Source organism: Cygnus atratus, chromosome Z, assembly GCF_013377495.2.
Source record: "Cygnus atratus isolate AKBS03 ecotype Queensland, Australia chromosome Z, CAtr_DNAZoo_HiC_assembly, whole genome shotgun sequence".
Classification (NCBI taxonomy): Eukaryota; Metazoa; Chordata; class Aves; order Anseriformes; family Anatidae; genus Cygnus; species Cygnus atratus.
This window is the reverse complement of record NC_066396.1, coordinates 22507858-22528653: the sequence shown is the minus strand read 5'-3', so window position 1 is coordinate 22528653 and position 20796 is coordinate 22507858. Positions and strand designations below refer to the sequence as shown.

Sequence of the window (20796 nt, the reverse complement as noted above, 5' to 3'; positions counted from 1 at the left end):
ACAGCCTAAATGCTCCGTATGTTGGATGGTTTATGAAACAAGTTATAAACATTTTTTTTGGCTGAAAAGTCTGACAGAAGTAGTATATTTGTTTTACTGAATGGTCACTTGTTGATTGAAAAATATCTTATGCAGGTGATGGTGATAACTAACATTAGGGAATTAAAATGAGCAGGAGATTAGTTTAATTTTTAACCATTTAGGAAATGCATAGTGTTTCTTGTCTGACTTTGTGCCTTTTCTTATTTTCTGGAGGTCAGGTTGCCAAACTTTATCGTGATTCCAGTCTAGGAAACGTTGTGAATATAATAGTGACACGTTTAATTGTCCTCACTGAAGATCAGGTAAGAGTTGTTGCACTTCAGCTTTATATCCCTGAAATACAAGTTACGCTACTGTGTAATATATATTTCATTTAATTATTGCTTGAAATGACTGCATCTGAATATAAAACCTGTCTTGTAATCTTTCACTACTTTAATCAAGATGAAGACAGTTCAAAGGAATATTTCCCTCATATTATCCCAGAGATATCTGTTCTTTACTTCAGGTGAATATTTTATTACACCTTTGGGGATGTCAGCTTTGTTTTTAGACCTATATATCAATATTCAGATTTTATTTATTTATGTATTGGTATTGACGTAGTAATTATTTAAGTTGGAGCAGAAGGAATGCCTGTTCAATAATGTGCAACTGAACTTGGGGTCAGATTTTACAGAGATAAAATTTGGCAAGAAGATTTTATTCCTAGAAACCACTGCTTCTAATTATAGTCCCGCTTTAGTCTTCAAAAGGCTTAACAACTGACCTTAGTAATTTGTTTGGAACATTTCTGGTATGCATGTTGTATTGCAGCCAAACTTGGAGATAAACCACCATGCAGACAAGTCCCTCGATAGCTTCTGTAAGTGGCAGAAATCCATTCTCTCCCACCAAAGTGATGGAAACACCATTCCAGAAAATGGGATTGCCCACCATGATAATGCGGTTCTTATTACTAGGTATGGTTATTACAAGTATTGTGTTTATTTTTATTTTATTTCTGTAGCTTTCTTGTTCTTACTTTTATATAGAGGTTAGTTTTAAAGTAATATATTTAGTAGGTAACCTTATGAGTAGAAGAATTAATATATGGTGTGTCTTTAAATATATCAGACTATTAAAGTATAGATTAAGAAGTTGGTAAAGTAAGATACACAAATTACTTTTTTCTGCTGTTATTTTCACTACATAATTGCCAATGCAAAGTATTCTGGTAGAACAGATGGATCATATTGAATATTTTGTTTTTATAATTGAGAAGAATGCTTAAAATTATGGAGAACAAAACAGCATGGAAAATGTTTTGTTAACCATATATAATATTTTTTATAAGAATTTCAAGGCAGAACCTCACCTACTATAATAGTATTTTTCTTCTGAAACAGCACTTTATTGGAGATTCAGGCAATGTGAGAATATGCTTTGTAGTTGTTTTGGTTTATTGTGCTTAATCAAGATGAGAACTGACAGCTTTAATAGGTGGTTTCAAAGCCTGCGTATGTGCATATTTGCTTGCTTCTATACCACCATTACTGTGATAGATTCAAAAAGGCCTTGTGCTTAATCTATCTAAAATCTTGCAGTCCTGGGAAAATATTGCTGTTCATCCTCTGCAGTTATGGGTAGGCAATTGCACTTTATTGGCAGATCTGTTTCTCTATTGTTTAAGAACAGTATTTATTCTTTTCTCTTTTATGTAAATAGCAGCAGGTGCAGCAGCACTAATTTGGATTAGGAACCTTTTATTATAATTTGTGCTTTCCCAGTCAAATTCTGTACTGCTCTGTATGTGGCCTGTTTTTGGAATCATTGTACTCCCTGCAGAAATCTTTAAAACAGTGATTAAAATAATTGATCTCTCCTGGGTTTTCCATAACAGGTGTAATAGTGGCTGGATTTGGGGGGGGATGTGTAGTGTTTTTTTGTTTTGTTTTTGTTTAAGGAACAATGTTTTTTTGTTAGTGGAAAGACAGGTTAATGAATCTGTTCCAGAGGTTTTTGGTTTCATATTTCAAATACTATTGTTACATGTGGACATTAATACTTCATAATAAGAAAACTCAAGTTTCTAATTTAAAAAAGAAGGAAATTCAAAGTAAAACAGTTCTTTTATTTAGAAAAACCTTGATTTTTCACAAAAACATTTGTTTATAATCAGTTTTTTTTTTGCATGCAGGTAGTTCCTTTACTAGGGCAGCTCGCATATGTGAAATTAAGTACCCCTTTAGAGCTGTGTTACGCATCAGGTTTTACTGGCATAATTTAGACAGTGAGTGAAGACGTGTAATTGGTAGGTGGTACGGTTCAGTCATTTGAACCCCCCCCCAGTGTGTATGTATGAGCAGTGTTGGCAGCACTACATTTTTACTGTTATGACTGAATAATGTGACATTTTGTTAGTGTTACTCTGGCACTGCAAAGCAGAATTGCGTATTTTCTTTCACTGGTACTTTAATATGGTTTATTGCTGTATGTTCTGTATTGGCACGGGGACGTCCTGGTTGGATGATCACAGTCATGAACAGTTTGGAGTCTCAGCTGAAGGCCTACTTCAGTGCTAACTTGCAGGCCTTTAACTGCAAAAGGAGCCAGTTTCCAGAGAACATGAAAAATTCCCATTGAAAATAAGGTCTCAGCAACAAGTAGTGAATATTAAGGTCTTACTGAGCTTATTAATTATCCAAGTATGCTGCGGAGTTTCTGAAGGACTTGTGTATACTATCTTATAAAAAAGGACGTAAGATTTTAAAATAAATAAAAACTTTACACTTCCAAGTACACACACACATTTTAAGTGAGTGTAGTATCAGCAGGCTGTTTATACTTACCTTCATAAAGCATTGCTAAACTTTTAAATTCAGTAATCCCAAAGACTACATTTATAATCTTGAATGGATTAGTCAGGCTTTTACTGAAACTGCTAGCTATCCTGGCTAACAAATTGTACCAGCATATGTGAAAATGGATTTGAGGGGAGAGGGGAGGTGGGAATGAGTAAAGGTGTTTATAATAACTTAAGAAATGTAATTCTAAATTAATTACTGAAATAGCAGTGTGATTGTTTTCATCGTTTTGGGTATCTCATCTGATGAACCAGTTCATGTATTATAAGGAAGAGAGAAATGTATAGCTACAGTGCTTTGAACTCCTGAGGTGTTGGAGTTCTAACCAAATATAAGGTTACTTTTTAGGTGCTATAACAGTGTTTCGAAAGCACTTTCCTGCATCTTTGCCATTGATGCAGCTCTCTGCTTTTTATGAGAACAATTAATGGGAACATTTTTTGATACTGTTGTCAGCAGAAGCATCTTCCTTCAGTTTCACTGGGGGGCTTCTGAGTATTAGAGGTTCTCTCCCTTAGAGGTTAGGAAGAAGTTCTTCACTCAGAGGGTGGTGAGGCACTGAAACAGGTTTCCCAGAGAGGTTGTGGATGCCCCATCCCTGGAGGTGTTCAAGGCCAGGTTGGACAAGACCCTGGGCAACCTGACCTAGTGGGTGGTGTCCCTGCCATAGGCAGGGGGATTGGAACCAGATGATTCTTGATGTCCATTTCAACCCAGGTCATTCTATGATTCTATGATGATCCCAGAAATTGGAGAGAGTTACCAGCTTCTTGTAATGTGGTAGATAATAGGCCTTATGTAGGGTATTTACTAGAGGGTCTCGGGACCCTGGGGACTTTGTATAATATGAATAGCAATTACACAGAACAAGGATAATACTTCTGTGCATGTTGTTTTTGTTTCACCTTCCTTTATCCACTTACTTCAGAACGTTTTGTTCATATTTTCTGCGTCTTAAGTGTTTAGCCTTATTTCAGGATAAGACTGTGATTTAACTTAGGTTCTAAAACAGTGAGAGCTGGTTTTGTGATAGCGTTCACCTGTAGAAATTTCACCTTGAGTTGTTTTTTTTTTTTTTCTTGGACACTATAACAGTATGAGAGTTCATTATTGTCACAGAAACACAGAATGGCAGGTTTTGGAAGGAACCTCTGGAGACCATCTGGTCCAACTCCCTTGGTCAAGCAGGGACACCCAGAGCAGGTTGCCCAGGACCTTGTCTAGGCAAGTTTTGAAGATCCCTAAGTAGGGAGACCCCACAAACTCTCTGGCCCACCTGTGCCAGTGCTCCATCATCTGCACAGTAAAGATTCCAGATGTTCACATGGGACCTTCTGCGTTCCATTTTTTTGCCCACTGCCTTTTGTTTTGGTACTAGGCACCATTGAAAAGACTTGGCTTTTTCTTTACATCTTATCTTCAGGTATTTGTACTAACTAATAAGGCCCTGAGCCTCCTCTTCTCTAGGTTGATCAATCCCAGCTCTCTTCAGCCTTTCCTCGTAGGAGAGATGCTCCAGTCCATCTTTGTGGCGCTCCATTGGACTCTTTTCATTATGTCCATGTCTCTCTTGTACTGGGGGGCCCAGAACTGGACACAGCACTCCAGGTGAAGCCTTACCAGTGTAGAGTAGGGGGTAAGAATCACCTCTCTTGACCTGCTGGTGATACTTTGCCTAATGCAGCCAAGAATACCAACAGCCTTCTTAGCAGCAAGAGGATGTTGTTGTCTTATGTTCAGCTTGGTGTCCAGCAGGACCCCCAGGCCTTTTTCTGCCAGGCTGCTTTCCAGATGGGTGGCCCCCAGCATGTCCAGAACAATCTGAGGTTGTTCCTTCCCAGGTGCAGGACTCTGCACTCCTTGTTGAACTACATGAGACTTTTGTCAGCCGATTTTTTTCATAGTTTATCCTGTAATTGTCTAAATTAGTCTCTTGATGGTCAGTAAAAAAGTAAAAATACTGAGCTGATAGATTTTCATTGTGAAGTTGTTTAATAGCGTAATGCTGTTTTGACAATCTTTACATGGAAAAAAAAGATAAAAACTTGCATGAATCATTTATCTCAAGTAGACAGAAATTAGTCTTTGTATTTTTATTCTGCATCACAGATCACACTTCTTAGCAAAATTAATGTTAAATTCTCAGATCTGTCTTCTTAGGACTCAACTTTTGACTACTTCATTTTGTGTTCCTGGCACTGGAATTCTTAGCAAGGCAAGCATATACCTTGTGAACAAAATTTTTCCTTGTCCTGTGCACCTGTATGGAATGGTAAGGGCCAGAGGTGTCCTCTTGCATTCTGAGTTAGTTTGTAGCAGGAATGGAGGATGACAAAATTCAAAAATTTTTTTCCTTTTGCAACCTAAGAATTCTCTCCTTTTTTAATCTATATCAAGGTAGTTTGTTTTGTCCAGGTACTAAACAGCATTTAGTTTTCCAAATAACACGACTAACTGTATAAACAAATAACGTGACTTTTACAGAACAGAGTCTTTTCCTGTGAAGAGGAAAGATCCAGAGCTATTGATTTTCTTCCTAGTACGTCAGTAGTTGACTAAAAGTTCCAAGCCAACCCATAGAGAAGAAGAGTTTTGGGGGAAGCCAAGATGAACATGTGTATACATCTCCAAGGGGGCAGAACTTTGTCTTTGAGATACAAGTGTTTTAAGTGGAAAAACTTTTGAAATGATACTTAGAGAGGTAGTACGTCTCAAATGTCATTGCATTAGATATTGTCATCTGTCAGTATCATCACATAGCAAGACTGTTTTTTCTTTTGTAAGAAAGAAAACCAAATCCACTGTGCTTGACAAGACCATAAAGATCATTTTGATGCAGCTACAGTGTTTTGTTCTGATTTCAAACTGTAAAAAAAAAACAACAACAACAAAAAAAAACAGAAGCCTTTTTCTTAAAATTTTGGTATTGAGAATATATATCTGTATCCTTTTTTTCTCTGGTACACTGTTAGAAATATTTATGTAGATAACAGCTTTTGAAATGCAGAAATACTGTTCTTGGATTGGGGTCCCCTTGGATTAGTTTTGTGAGTGGTTTACTGCTTTAGCAACAGTTAATTCAGCAGTGTCACTGGACTAATGTACTCTTTTGTTGGAGGGATCTTTATTTGCATGAATAAAGAATAAGGCCACAGCATGTTTTTATGTAAGCCAAATACACCTAGATTTGTAGGTTAGACCAGTGTCAGTAAAAGTGGACAGTACTGCAGATGGTATGGCTTTTCCACTTTTCTGGATTTTAAATGGGCTTTTTCATGCTACAAGAGAGCTCATTCTCTCTCTGTCTCTCAAAAGTTAATACAGAGTTTTTTATTTTTGCCAGTTACCACTGTCCTTGTAATTCAGTAAGTGTATTGCTAAGCAGTGTGGTATGGTGGCTCTTAGTATTAACCCCCATATGTATGCGGACAGTACTAGTATGCAATGCTTGCAATGTTGCTGGAGCCCATATGGGAGGCATTATTGTTTTTACACAACTGGTATTTTTTTCAAATCTTTAAAGGAGAGAAATTTTACATTGCTGATTTTTTTATTGTGTATGTACAAGATTAACTTTCATGATGTTTTCAGTGATCATTTGCTTGTCCACATACTCTCATTGGCAAGGTATACTCTTTCATTTACCTGTGAGGTATGCATTCCCAGTACGGGCCAGTGCTGCCAGATTTTGAAGGGGCAGAAGGTATATGTATATGGCAGCAGTCTTAAACTCTTGTAGATATTGGGGTCCATAATCTAAAGAACTGCAATGTTTCTGGCATTGCTCTAAGTATTTGAGAGGGGCAAAAGTATTCTTGTTTAATTTTGCCTACCTGTGTAGAGCTGAATGCAATCATGCCTTTCATTTTTTGTAATATTATGGGGTTTTAGGCAGCCAGGGATGATTTGGAAGTTGCATTGCCTGATCAATAGTACTAAAAGGAAATGTATTTTATGGGCACAATTACTCTTTGCATCTCAGTTGCTTATAGATTAGTAATATACTTTTATTTTGTAATAACAAGTAACATTTCTCCATTAAGTACTAGTTAAGGCATTTGGTTGCAGGGTAGGGCCAGCCAGGACTCTGCATTCCTTTCCTCCTGCAGGTCCAAGATTGTTATGTTTCTTTTCTGAGGCAGTTTTCTACTTTTTCTGGACTTGTTAACTTGTTTGCAAAGATTTCTTCTCTATATAAGGCACTCTCACATTGCTTTGTCTGATAAAAATGAGCATCCAGTGTTTTCAACTCCCATGAAGCCTCGTCTCTGATTCTCATCCTATAGTTTCTTCCTCCATTAACAAGAGAGGCACTGAATTCAAGAAGTAATTCTGATGTCAGTTGTATTTGTTTGCTTATTACTTCCTTGACTTTAGTCCATTAAGCAATTTTCACCCTTGTTTGTTACGCAGACCTTCTAGTTGTTCTGCTGGAGTTTCTTACTGTGAATTTAAGTATCTGGTGGGAGGCTCTTTTTCTTCGGTTTATTTTTGAGCAAAAATCAGAAGATTGTCCATTGACTTTATGTCCTGGAGGCCACAGGTGTCAGACTGTTCAAAAACTGTGATGCATCTGTTGTCTTTAATTTCTGTCTCTGCAGGAGACAGAAAATGTGAGGACCCGCTTTGCAATGAATAACATTGTATTTCTGATTCCTCTTTGTTCTCAGGGAATTTGAAAGGGAGTAGGTAAAAAAAAAAAAAATCCTGCATATTCAAAATGATAGATTTGGGGGGGGGTGGTGAAAAAAAAAGCAACCCTTGAAATATACTAGCATTCTGCTACAGCGTATGGAAGAAAGTAAGGTATTTGATCTTGTATGTATGGTGCTTTGCATAATAGGAGTAGTTGTACTTGATGTTTCTGTACTTGACATGTTCCTTATTTTTATGTACTTGCTACTGACCACTGACAGAATCAGTATCTTGACCTAGAAAACGTATCGAAGACCAAATCAGGTTTGAGTGGAACTGGTCACACACCTAATGATTTCTGAACTGGAAAACTTGAGAACATACACGAGTACACAGAGTGGGTAGTGCAGCTCCTTACTGCCGCCAGTGAAAGTCTTTCCTTAAATGAGGCCTGCAGTAATTAAAAATTCATTAGAATAAATCCCTTAAATACCAAACTACATTTTCTGTTGACAGTCATGGTATATTAATACCTGATGTAGTTTAGAAATAAATGCTTTCCTTTTACACACTAGAGTTACTACAGAAGAAAAAAAATCAATGAAAAATAGTTTTGTATGCTGTTTTTTTCCTCTTTTTTTCCTTCTCCTCTCTCCCGGCATTTACCTTCTGAGTTGCACAAAGGGTCATAAAACTATTCAAATGATAGTTTTTCCAGGAAATGTTTGGTGGTAATAGTTTGGGATATCTGTTAGAACACTCAGTTACTGCTTGGCCAGATATCTGAGGAAGGACTTTCTAGCAGTTTGAAATGTCATATTTTGCCTTATTTTTCTTCGAGAACATGAAGACTTTTAAAAATCTCTCATTTAAAAATTTTTCTTAGTAGCCTGATTGGAATCCTAGTGTTCTCTCCCCGTTTCACTTATGTACAATATCAGAGCTGTTATTTCCATAACTTACAAAGGCTGGCAGAATAATATGTATGCAAGTGACTAGCTGTGCTCCTCATTCTTAAATATCCAGAAAAACATATTAGGCCAATTTCTACCCTGGATTTTTACCAACTTTGGAGTTTGTCTGCAATCTGTTGCATAAATTCTCTCTCTCACCACACTTGAATATATATTACATTTTCATGTTTTCTTCACATTTTAAACATCAGTCTGGACTATTTAGCTCAACTTTATAGCTACAGTTTATTAGATTGCTTCTGTATAGGAATACATTAAAAGCATATGTTTTTAATTAAGACACAGGTTGTAAATTAATTCTTTTAGTGGCAACATCATATTCATTTAGTTTTGGTATTCAGTGTTCTATAGTTTCTGCTTGTTTACACAAATCTGACCTAACAAAGGGAATGATTATACTTTGAGGTCAATGGCAATATGCCCATTATTTCAGTAGGCTCTGGACAGGATTTCAATTTTAGTTCATAGCATGTTCATTTTAATTACGCAACTGCTCATGTAAAACCTAAAGTAAGCATTGTTTGTTCCATGCTACTTAACTTTTTCAAATAATTCTACATCTTTAAAATGTGGATTATTGAAGTTAAGTGTGTGAGTGTCTTAACTATATTTAAATTAGGGAAGATATTTATTCTGGTCTTGCATCTATTTCTGTATTAAATTGACTGCATTTTTAAACAACTATTGTGAATGGAGATAGATCACTTCCTAACTAGTTTTTAAGTATATTCAGTGTGTTAAAAGTACTTTCCAGAGCAGTTACCTCTGCTTACAGGTGTTTGTTTGTTTGTTTTTGGCTTGCTTTATTAGGAAACTTACAGCAAAGTAGTAACTCTTAAAAGGAAATATCTGGAAATTTTCCAGTCAAAGAGCATGTGTGAGTATGCAGGACCAAAGGGTATTACAGAATTGTCCTAAATAAGGAAATACTTTGCAGCGCATGTCTGCAGTTGTACCTGTTCAGTTTCAGTCTTATAGTGTATGATGTTATGTAGCTTAGAAGGCTATTAAGATTTTGAAAGAACTGGATGATAGAGGTAAAGTAAAAAATCTGAGGTTAAAATTCCATACTTCAATATTCTGTAACAGCCATGCTGGTCTGATTGTGCTCAGCTGGTACTAAACTTGAGGAAATCAATCTCTGAAACAATAGATACTATTTAGCTTTGAACTCAAAATATTTTTAATGAGTAAGAAAATTGATGAAGAAAATGTTACATTTATTTGTGATATATTCAGTATTAAATTGTCTCCTGCATTGCATTCTCAATTATTCTCTTAATTTACACTTGCTTTTCTCAATGTATGTATTTCGTAGTCTTTTTTGTGTGAAGTAAATATTGACGATACGGTTGTTGAAATACAAACATTGAGATAACTGAACTAAATGAAATTCTGGTCAAACCATTTGTTTTGCAATAGTGTGTGAAGGAACAGTGGTCTGACCAACTGTAAATAATTATATATTGAAATTGGAAAATATGAAACGTAATGACTAGTAGGAGTTGGGGAGATTTCCTGTATTTCTGTTCTTCCTACCATTGTTTGTTTTCTGTTCTCTTCTGTTGCTACCACATTTTCTTATTAGCAGTAGGTGAAACCGTAAACATGGAAATATTCCAGTTGGGAACATAGTTAATGTAACAATCTTTGCTTTTTCATGCTTTTTCTTTTATTTCTTTATTCTGTTTTTCATCTTCCTGTATCTTCATGATTTGTCGCATACATCTTGTTTTCTGTTTTCTTTGGCTGACGTACTATAGTCTACATAATGTACTTTCTGGAATAGTAAGGCCAGTTTGAGCTACCCTGACATTTTTGAAACTCAGAGGTCATATTAAATGGAATTGACTCAACTTAAAGTCTTCCCTCCAAAAAGTTTTAAAGTTGCACATTCTGTAGGAACAAGAATTTCAAGAAAAATGTTCAATTAAAATCTGACAATACATAGTTTTCTGGGTATAATATTTTAGTCTTCAGGTGCGGTTTTATGCTAAGTACTTTCACACACTGAGAATGGAGGGGATTAATTGCCCAATGGAATCTTCGTTGCTTTGGTTGGATAGCTAAGTGGTTAAATCTTGTTGCTCATATCTGAAGTTCCATATGTGCTTTGAAAGCTTCTGTACTTTTCGTCCTGTAGTAGAAATTCTGTGACCACTACAGAGAAATCACATAATGCTATTTTTTACTTACATAAATACATAACTAAAATGATAGTCTTAGTTAGCGCTTTTTTTGCCTTTTTTTTTTTTTTTTTACAATTTTCATACTACATGTGATTGATATGGTTGTCTTACTGCTAATGTTTAACTGATCTTATAGGTTGTCATTAGGTAGAGCTGCTTAAGGGCAAAAGAGCTGTGATGGAGCTGGGGAGGAAGCTGAAGATGGATTGCTATGCCGCAAGAGCCTGCTAGGGCTGTTTGTATTGAAGGTGAAAGGGAAGGAAAAAATAGTCAGTGATATAACAGAAAACTAGAGGAAGAATGATGTAAACTGGAGTTGTTGGAGAGTGTTCTAGACTGTGGATTTCCAGACTGTTAACTGGAAGTTAACTGCCATAGAAGTAGCGTCCTGAAAGTATCTGTTCTGGGGATGCCAGGATGCCAAAGCAGGCTATGGCCACCCCAGCCTAAGGGATACATGTGGGATCCCGCAATCTGGCCACTTACGCATCCATTTGAGGTGAGAGAGAGGGTAGCTGCACGTGCACCGCGCTGTACTTAATGTAGTAACCCCCTACTGATAAATCACAGGCTCAATCCCAAGCTTGACTGGGCTTCATTACATTAATGTATCTAAGCACCATTTGTACATCGTGTGTATTTATAAACCTGACTCCTTGCTCTGTGTTGAGAATCTCTACTGGCAGTGTGTCTACAGAGAATTGAGTGTAGCCTAGAGATGGTAAAAGAAATACTGGGTAAATCAAAGGAATTCAGGAAAATTCTGAAGCTCATTACCATAATTTACTGAGGGTATAAGAGAATAACGGAAGCTCTGTCTCAGAGAGAATGCAGAAGTTTTATTTATTTTTAATCTCAATGGAAGAGTATTTGGCTAGTGACCTAGACTCATTGAAGCATGAAGACTAGTACTGAATCTGAAGCAGTAGTTGTATCTGATACTGGAAGAGTCAAGGTCACACGACTTTAAGCAAGACAGGCTAGCTTGTGCAACTAGCAGTGTATGATGGCATATATCTAGCTCTGTCATTAGGTAAATGGCAGGCCCAGCTGGAGGTGATAAGCATGTAGAAAGTTGCTTATTCATAGCAAATTTTGGTGTTTCAGGGAACAGAGTGGAGAGTCTCAACTCTGATATTTCATTAGTTCTGACAAAGCTATTCTCTCAGTCTGTTTTAAATACTGGTACCTGAATAACTTTTCCTGCTGGAGGAAAAGGAGAAGAAAGCTATGAAATTTAATCACTTATTTCTGGTTCAGATTGGAACACTATTAAAAACAGGAAAAAATAACAACCATCAAACATACCCCACAACCCCATACCAATAGTCTACTACTGTGTAGTTAATTCTGAAAGATTAGGAAGAGTAATTCCGGTGTTTTAGTTTGAAACTTTCTGTCTTCGTGGTGATTTGTTTACTGTCTGTATTTCTACTGGCTAAGCTAACACAGGCCAATAATTACAACACTGTGAGCAGTGTGAATAAAAAAAATCTTTCAGTGCTGCATAATCAAATATTTTTTTCATATCATCAGTCAGTAATCCTCCAAACTGTATTATGTATTATCCAGTTATGCAAAATTCTAGACAATTGTAGTTTAAACTCTAACAAATATATCAGTAATAATAGTAATCTCAAATCTAGATCGAAGTAGTAAGTGAACTCTATGGAGATAGCCAAAAATGATTGAATGTGCATGACCAGGGCCTGCCATAACTGATACCACAAGCTAATAATATTAATAAAGAATTTATTTTTTTCACATTGCCTGCAATTGTTGTAGTGAAGAAATGACTTTTTAAGTAGGCAGTACTCTTTTTCAAGCACCTTTGTATAGCTTAGTGAGTCAATGTTAGTTTGGTGTAGTAGTGTGTAGATACGTTTGTTGTGTGTTTTTGTTCTGAATATTTCACATGCTCTGCCTCTCTTGCATCTTGTCAGTATTAAACAGTTACTGGCTTTCAGTTTGAAGTGCCAGTTTTCAGTATCGAATTAGATGTGAAGAATGGTCAAGATCAGGTTCAGCTGTCCATCCATAGATAGGAGAGTACTCCTCTATGGAAAATATTTTCATGCTAAAGAAAATGCCTTTTATACTTTGGTGTTGCATATTACATAAATATAAAGTCTTATGCAAGCGCAACGAATTGCGTTGCACTTGCATCTAAAATGAGTAAATATATATCCCTTATTTTAACAAGTAATATCATAGTTAGGAAAATAAATTCCAGAAATATAGTAAGGGAAAACTAGAGCCAGTGAGGGGAGCCCTTGGCTGATGTTAAATGAGACTGTCCTTTATGTTGCTTAAGTTCCTGTCCTTATAATTTGACTTGCAAAATTGTCGTCTCATTCACTGCATTCACTGACTTCTGAGTATATACATTGTGATAGTGAATCTTTATGATACCATTTTTTGTCCAAATTGTTTCTACATTTCTGTTTGATTAGTGGAAGTGAGCAGAAAACCATGATTAAAAAATACTTTTAGACTGGCTTTACGTACTTAATTTGTAGCTTCGGAGTAACTCCTCAAATGTGCTGTACTTACTTTTATATGCAAAGCAAGTTATCTCTTGCAAAGACCGGTCTTTAACAAGGTATGAAAACACAGAAATCTCTTCTGCCACTTTTTTATCTGTCTCTTCTCATCTACTTTTCATCAAGGAGTATGTGTGGTAGAAGCATTCTTTGGTTTGGACCAGAAGTATGAAATATTGTTTGGTGCTAGAGCAACCCGGTAAAATACTCTGCATTCAGATTGCCAGAAAGTAGCTCGTTGTTACTTGTAGCAGTCTAATTTCAATATATTAGATAAGTTTCTTTATGTGCAATGAAGAAACTACAGTTCTGAGCATTATAACCATCCCCCCCCCCCCCAAACACTTAACTGTTAGATAATAGATGCGTTATACCATGGGGCTTCCTGAGCTGTAAAAGATTTTGATTCTCTTTACCCTAGTTCAAAAGACCTTTTTCCTATCAGAATAACCTATAACTTTATTTTCATATGCCTGTGAGCTCCATACGTTTAACTTCTCATTAAGTGGTTCTGCTTAGTGAGTTATCAGGAAGAGTATTTACCATGGCTACAGTCCTGCATTTTGGTGTAGAAGTTAAACTCTCATGCTTATGCCATGTGCCTTAAATATTAACTTGGCTTTGCATAACTATTAAAAAAAAATAAAATTTAAAAGAACCCTGCACAAGTATGTCATATGGAAGGATTTAGGCCACTGAGGACAGAATACTTTCTTATTCTTGCTCACTGGTGATAATTATGTTTAGAGTATGGGAGGGAGAGGAAGGAACACAACAACTTTGTGATTGTGTGGGGGCAGACACCCAAAACCTCTTTTTCTTTCCATACTTTAAAACAAACATGAAAAATTATATGGATTCCTCAGCCCAAAACACCAGTGTCACTTTTAAAAACTGTGATACTTCAGACTTTTTATAGTGTCACAGTGCTATTTTAAAAATGTTATAGTTCTGTCTTTGATTACATGTTTATCCTGCCTTGCTGGAAGTTCAAGTAATATGACTTGTAGCATTAGGAAGGAAAATAAGAATGTTAGTGGTATTTTCTTCAAGCCTGTGTGTTTTTCTTTTTTTTAAACTTCTTTTGTGATGTAACATCAAGCTATGCCCTCTGGCAGAGGTCACTGTCATTGATCTACTTAGATGCTGCCAATGATGTGTGCTCTAAGCTTTTCTGTTTCCCTTGAGGTTCGTATGTGTCCTCTGCTCCTTTGCTGTATATTGAAGAGATTCTTCTTCTGTGCAGGTCTTGCATTACTTTTGTTCCCCAGGTGCTTGATGCAGCTGTATGGAAGTACTTTCCATGAGGTGGTCTGAAGCAGTGTTTGTGGTACTGGTGATACAGATGTGTGTGTGTCCTATTTCAGAAATTACCTGTTTTGTAGAAATAGACTGCTCTATTTTTAGACAGTTACTTGAAATCGCAGACCCATAGCAGTGTAAAATACACGTGTAGTTTTTCTAAAGTGCTTTTATTTTTAAAGTTATAAGATAAGACATCTGTTAATAAGTAGTACTTGAGTTAATTCCAAAGATATCAGTCACTTCCTATATATATCAAGCTAACAAACCAGAAAGGTTTATCAAGGCTCCTGGGGAGTTTAGTTCTTGTGATACTGTTGTCTTGTGGAATATTTGGCAATGGAGACTTGTGCTCCACTGTTAGGGATTTTTCTCATTTAAAACTCTACCATCCCCATAGAATATTTTATCTAGGACTTTCAGCCTTTCTGTTGCTAGACCATTATCTTCACCTTTGGAAATGATAGTATGCTAGATTGAATGTAATTAAAGTGTGCTCTCTGTAGAGTCTGTTCAGAGGCTCAGAGGAGAGACATGAGACAATATACAGTCCTCACTGTGAGCCTACCTTGTATAAGTATGTGAATTTTGTATTTTGTACACGCAAGCTGATGATTTGATGCTTGGAAATGGCAGGCATATTATGGAATTCATCAGTGTGTACTTTCAGAGACAAGACGCTTCAATATGATAATATGCTTGGGATAAGTGGTTCTCCAAGCTGTCTTCTAGCATTACTGTGTCAGCATGTGTTTTCTTCTACCTTACAACAAAATACTTGTTTTCTGAAATTAGTGTTTGCATTCCGTAAAACGTTGTGATTTCTGTAGATGAAGTACTTAAAATGTATGATGATAGATTTAAAAACAGTTAGTACAAATCAAGGAACAGAGTAAAATAAAAATAAAATGTATTTTTTTGTATAATATCACAATATGAAGTCGTGGTTTGCTGTCATACCTAATGGAGAGAAGACTATAAAAGCATAACTAAGTCTAAGAGCTAAGTCCAGTCAGGGTGACTTAGAGCTTTCTATGTTAAGGGCATAAAAATCAGTATGAAACAACAGCACTGGCCCAAAGAAACAGAACTGCAAGAAAATGAAATATTTTAAGTACTATATTATAATAATATTCAACAGAAAAGCATAAGTGAAAGCATGCCACCTTAGTGATTTAGGAAGAAACATTCTCTTCTCCACAAACTTCAGGCTTACATGCCTAACAGCCAAGAAATAAACACCCACAAATGAAGTATCTGATCCTGTAAATCATAAATTATGTAAGCATTTCTGCTAAAGTTTTCAGTCCCATTTTCCTCTTGATTTAATGGAGCTGCACCAGCCTCCAATGCATGATGGAGTTATGCATTAGCTCTGTAGTCTCTAGCTAACATTTAGAGAGATGTTGTTAATTATTTTTTCCTGTGCATGTTTACATAGTGTATAGGTACCTTAAGCACTGCAGTTCTAGACTTTTTGCCTTGGGTCATCTGTACTGTATGTATATCCCTGACCTCTCCATTCATAACACATAGAACCATACATAGAATCATTAGGGTTGGAAAAGCCCTCCAAGATCATCTGGTCCAACCATCCCCCTACCACCAATGTCACCCACTAAACCATGTCCCTAAGCATCACGTCCAACCTTTCTTTAAACACCCCCAGGGATGGTGACTCCACCACCTCCCTGGGCAACCCGTTAATAGAATGCTATGTGTTTCCTCAATTTCCCTGGGTTGAGATAGAACCATTTTCTTATTGCACTAGGCCAAACCTCCCATTTCCTAGCCTGTTAGCTGTTTTGCTATAACCTCTTTCACTTAAACAGTATAAAGAGATTCCCTTACATATTTGCATATTCTCATTGGAGAAAAGTTCTCCACTGCTACTTGTCTCTGTAGCTGAAATATCTGAAGTAAGAGTGGTTTAGCAATAACTACAAAATAGATAATTGCCTGCTAGGAGAGGATTTTCCTTAATCTTAAGATGATTCTGTTATTCTTGCTGTGGTAGCTTTGTTGAAAATACATTTCCATCTGTGACATCTTTGAGACAGGCATCCAAGCTTTTTGCAGGGCTGTTATGATTGCTTGGGATGGATGCTGCATTGCAGTAGAGGTATGCAGTCATTGTTGCCCTGGATCCCTAGAACCATCTCCAGCAATTTAGCGTTGCACCAAGATCCTCTATCTGCTGTGTAAATGGTACTAAAAGAAAGAAGTAAAATTACTGCTAGTACCTAGTGTGTATCAAAATTTATTATATTGATCCACTATGCTTTCCCATTTTCCTTTCTGCTTCCTCAGAATCTCTAGATTCAAAATTCTAGATCTAAATTCTAAATCCCTAGATTCTAGATTCTCTTCAAAACCTGGGTTTTGAAGAAGAGAGAGAATTATGTGGGTGGGTGAGACTGTGAGTATCTGTGTGTAGAAGGATGAAGTCATACCATGGTCAGTGCAGAACAGGAAGAGCCAAAGTTTGTCAGTACTGTGGCAGAAAGTCCACAACACCTGTTGGTTGTATGATTTTTATGTAAATGTGCCTTTGGACAATGTATCTTGAACGCAGTATGGTGTTGGTAAGTATTTATGCAATCTAACAAAATCTTTATTTTTTTTTAAGACTGTTATTTGATCCTTAAGGCTGTCACAGCACAATGTTCTCTGGAATTATTTGTTTTATATGCTGAAACCAAGCTTGAAGAAACTTTTTTTTTTTTTCAGTTGTATAGACTCCCTGAGTTCTCCATGAGACATAATTTTATAGTTGCTCTCAAAACAAAATCTTGATAGCCTCCTACTCCAAGTCTCTATCTATTTTTCCCAAATAGTTACCAAGTAATTTCCTGTTACATATGGTGAGGTCAAATCCAAGACTGCCAGCTCAAGATTGCTTCATATTTTCAAATACAGCTTTTTAGAGGAGACTTTAGAAGTCAGATGAGATATTTCTGAAGTTTTGCTTTCCACAAATAAAATCTTTGCAAACAAAGCTGACTTTTTTTTTAAATGGCCATCATAAAACTGCAGTTTATTCTAGAGTTTTCTCGAATAAACTCATCTGTATGTACTGAATGTGTTTTCCTACCAAAATAAAGAAACACAAGTGAGGCTGAGCTATTTGAGTGAAAAATGTTATGAGAGCTGAAGGACTAAGAAAGAATGCTATACAAGTATTGTAACAGTCTTTACACAGCTTTTAAGTTCAGCAGGGGTCCCAGTAAGGCAGTTCCCTATTGTTTTTACTATATTATCTTTGTAGTAAATATGTGAAAGTTTCCTAGCCAAGCTTTTGAGAATAAAGGATGTCCATACCATACTGTTTTGTGTTTTAAAACTTTTTCAGTGTTTCCACCTCCATTGAACTCAATGAAAGCCGCTTGGGGCTAAGCACTTTCAAAGCATATTTCTGCTTTTTAAAATGCTAATAGGGAAGGCGTTTTATTTTATGAGTTCCTTATCCTCATAAGCACTCTTGGCAAGTAGGAAAGTACGATAATGATTCTGTCAAAGACAGTAGTTGTAATTGTCAAGTCTGAAAAGTGATTTTGGTAAGCAATTGACACGTCAGAGTTACTAGTATGAGATTACATCTAAGCTTAATATCCAACTGATTGCTTAAATCCTCCAGGTACTATGGAAGGTAGACTGCCTTCAAGGAAGGATGGTCCAACTGAAATAACTGTTTTTTAATATCAGGAAGCATGTAAAACCTAAATAATGACCAAATTTCTGCCCTTCCTTCTTTTTTTTTTTTTGTTCTACTGTATTTCTTGTTCCCTTCTAAGTATTTCATGGAAATACTTGGATTTGATTTTGTGTTCTACAAGGGTTTGGTGCATTTAGTTACAAAATCATATTTTCAGTATATCCTCTTAAGTCTTTCAGAACAGCAATTTTTATATCAATTAATCCCTTGTAAATATTGTCCTTATGAGCATCAGAGGAAAAGATGTTCTTTTTAGAACTTGTATGATAGGATAATTATCTGTTTAGACTAATCTCATATAATATCTTTTGTTTATTGCTGAGTGTAATTTTAGAAGAGGAGAATAAATTTCAAATAAAACTGAAGATACACCTATGCCTTTCAAAGAGAGATTGGAAATGTAGGTTAAGGTAAATTTCTAGTAGCTTTCATTGACTGCATTTAAGGTGTATATTGCACACTATGCAAATGTATAAAGCACACAGCAGGAATTTGTTCACAAACATCCAGAACTGATCACTCAATTTCTACAATTTAAGTTAAAAATTTTGGAATCTCTGGATAGAGTTATGAGTTTCTGAGCGAGATACAAAACGCATTTATGGGTACACATTATGTACACGTGCTTTTCTTACTACTTACTACTATACACTATACTTTTCTTACTTTTCTTACTACTTTTCTTACTACTACTGTATGTGTTTTTAGAAGTATTTTTTTTTTCCCCGGAGGTGTTCCTTAGGGTTAATTATCTATGAGTTTAACTCAAAAGTCAAGTAAACTGATAATCTTCAGCAACAGATCCTTCATGGTTTTCTTTATTTTAATAGTGTCCTCTAACATAGTTAAACTTGTATTCCAGAATTTGCTGTTGTTGTTTGTTTTTTTTTTTAAGGAGGGAGGATGAGAATAAATGCCCAGTTTTCCACATGTAATTTGGTGCATAATCATAACACATTCATGTTTTGATGCCTGTGAAGGATTTTAAAGAGGCAGAATATTCAGCAAATGACATCTTCCCATTTTCTAGAAACCAAAGGTCTTAAAGTACCTGGAAATAGAAGTATCAGAAGCCTTTCAGAAATATTTTCGGTGTAAGTGTTATTTGGCTAGAACACTAGCTCTCTTGTTTAGGAGCATAGATTCATTATCATCTTAGATAAACCATAGCAACCTTTTTAAATAAAAAAAAAAATCAGATTTGCTAGGGGTAGAAAATTCTTTAAATATCATTTAAAACTTGCTTTTTCTGTTTCGTGGCAAATAAGTGATTTGTTAGTTTTATTATAATTAAGTTGTTGTCTCAGTAGGTGGCACTCTTCCCTCTGAGTCACCAAGGTGCCTAGGTCATCTGTATTTGAGATTCCCTTTTTTAAATATAGAATAGATCCTGACTGCTTCTGCTTATTAGAACATCGATATTCTGAAAAAAATTCTGTTTAAGCATGACATTTTTGCTTGTCTCAGTCTTGTTTATTTCTGGTCCTGGATATTAATAAATTTTTTCCAAACTGTTTTGTGTGTTGGTGTTAACATACGTAGTCTCAGAGGTGGTAGCATTTAAATGGGTCTTCTATTTTGTGTTTCTTGTCCTTAATTATTAACACAGATAATTCTGCAACAAGTCTTATCTGAATGATTGTGCCCTAGTAACAATTTTTAGCTTCACTGCATTGGAATTGGCCTCTAAACCAAGTCCCCCTCCCCAGTCCTGCACCAATATTTGACAGTTGCAAACTATACCAGAAGCTACAAATGATTACAGGTTCTGATTATCAAATAATCACATGATTAAGTCTTAAGGCTTCACTAGATTTATTTTTGTATTAACTGTAAATTCCAAGTATAAAATTTAAGCATCAGTTAACTTGCAGTTAATTTTATGTGAGACTGAGGTATGATAGTCTGTGTTGCTAATACCAAAGCATGGTGTCTTGCCATGGCTTCCTGCCTGCTTAAAGGTCTGATTATACCACTACAGACAAATGCAACTCATCAGTAGACTACCTTAAGTGTAAACATATACTCAGTCTTTAAATAGATGTGCTTCAAGTGTATGTTATTGAAATGCATTAGAAAGTTAAATTTTACTGCCAACATAGTTTGATCTTGAAGTTGCTATCTTAATTTCTGAGCATCTGTACCTTTGGCTGTGCCATGTCTATGTCCTCTGAACCCATAAAAATAAGGGAAATTGGTGTGTATTCAATTATTCATACTACTTATGCCAGAGACACAGAACTTCTGTGATCCACTTGTTTGTATACCATGTCATTTTTGTTTGTAGCCTTTTATACAGCAGATTAGGGTAATCTAGTTTTTCCTGCCTTTTTTTTTTCCAGTTTGTAACTGAAACAAAATCACGCCATCTTCACACCTTTTCTGTAGTTTACATAGTAAAAGCATTCAGCTGGCTATGGGTGGAAATACGTACCAGTGTTTGAAATTTGCCCTTCATGTAATGCAGCTCATTGTTTCATATTTGTGTGATTTGAAATTATAGTATTGGGCACATACAAAGTATAATTTTCTTTGTTTCAGAGGACAGGA

The 20796-nt window shown here is 35.9% G+C and overlaps 1 protein-coding gene across 9 annotated transcripts in view; it reads left to right on the top strand.

Annotated features, from left to right (window-relative positions):
* The window catches only part of ADAMTS6 (ADAM metallopeptidase with thrombospondin type 1 motif 6), a 158604-nt gene that overhangs the window by 21917 nt on the left and 115891 nt on the right, over positions 1–20796 (top strand). For all 9 annotated transcript variants that reach the window (XM_050716427.1, XM_035553522.2, XM_035553521.2 and 6 more), the window contains 2 exons: positions 261–344; positions 859–1004. In XM_050716427.1, coding sequence (XP_050572384.1) covers positions 261–344; positions 859–1004 — 230 coding nt within the window. The remainder of the gene's footprint in view (positions 1–260; positions 345–858; positions 1005–20796) is intronic.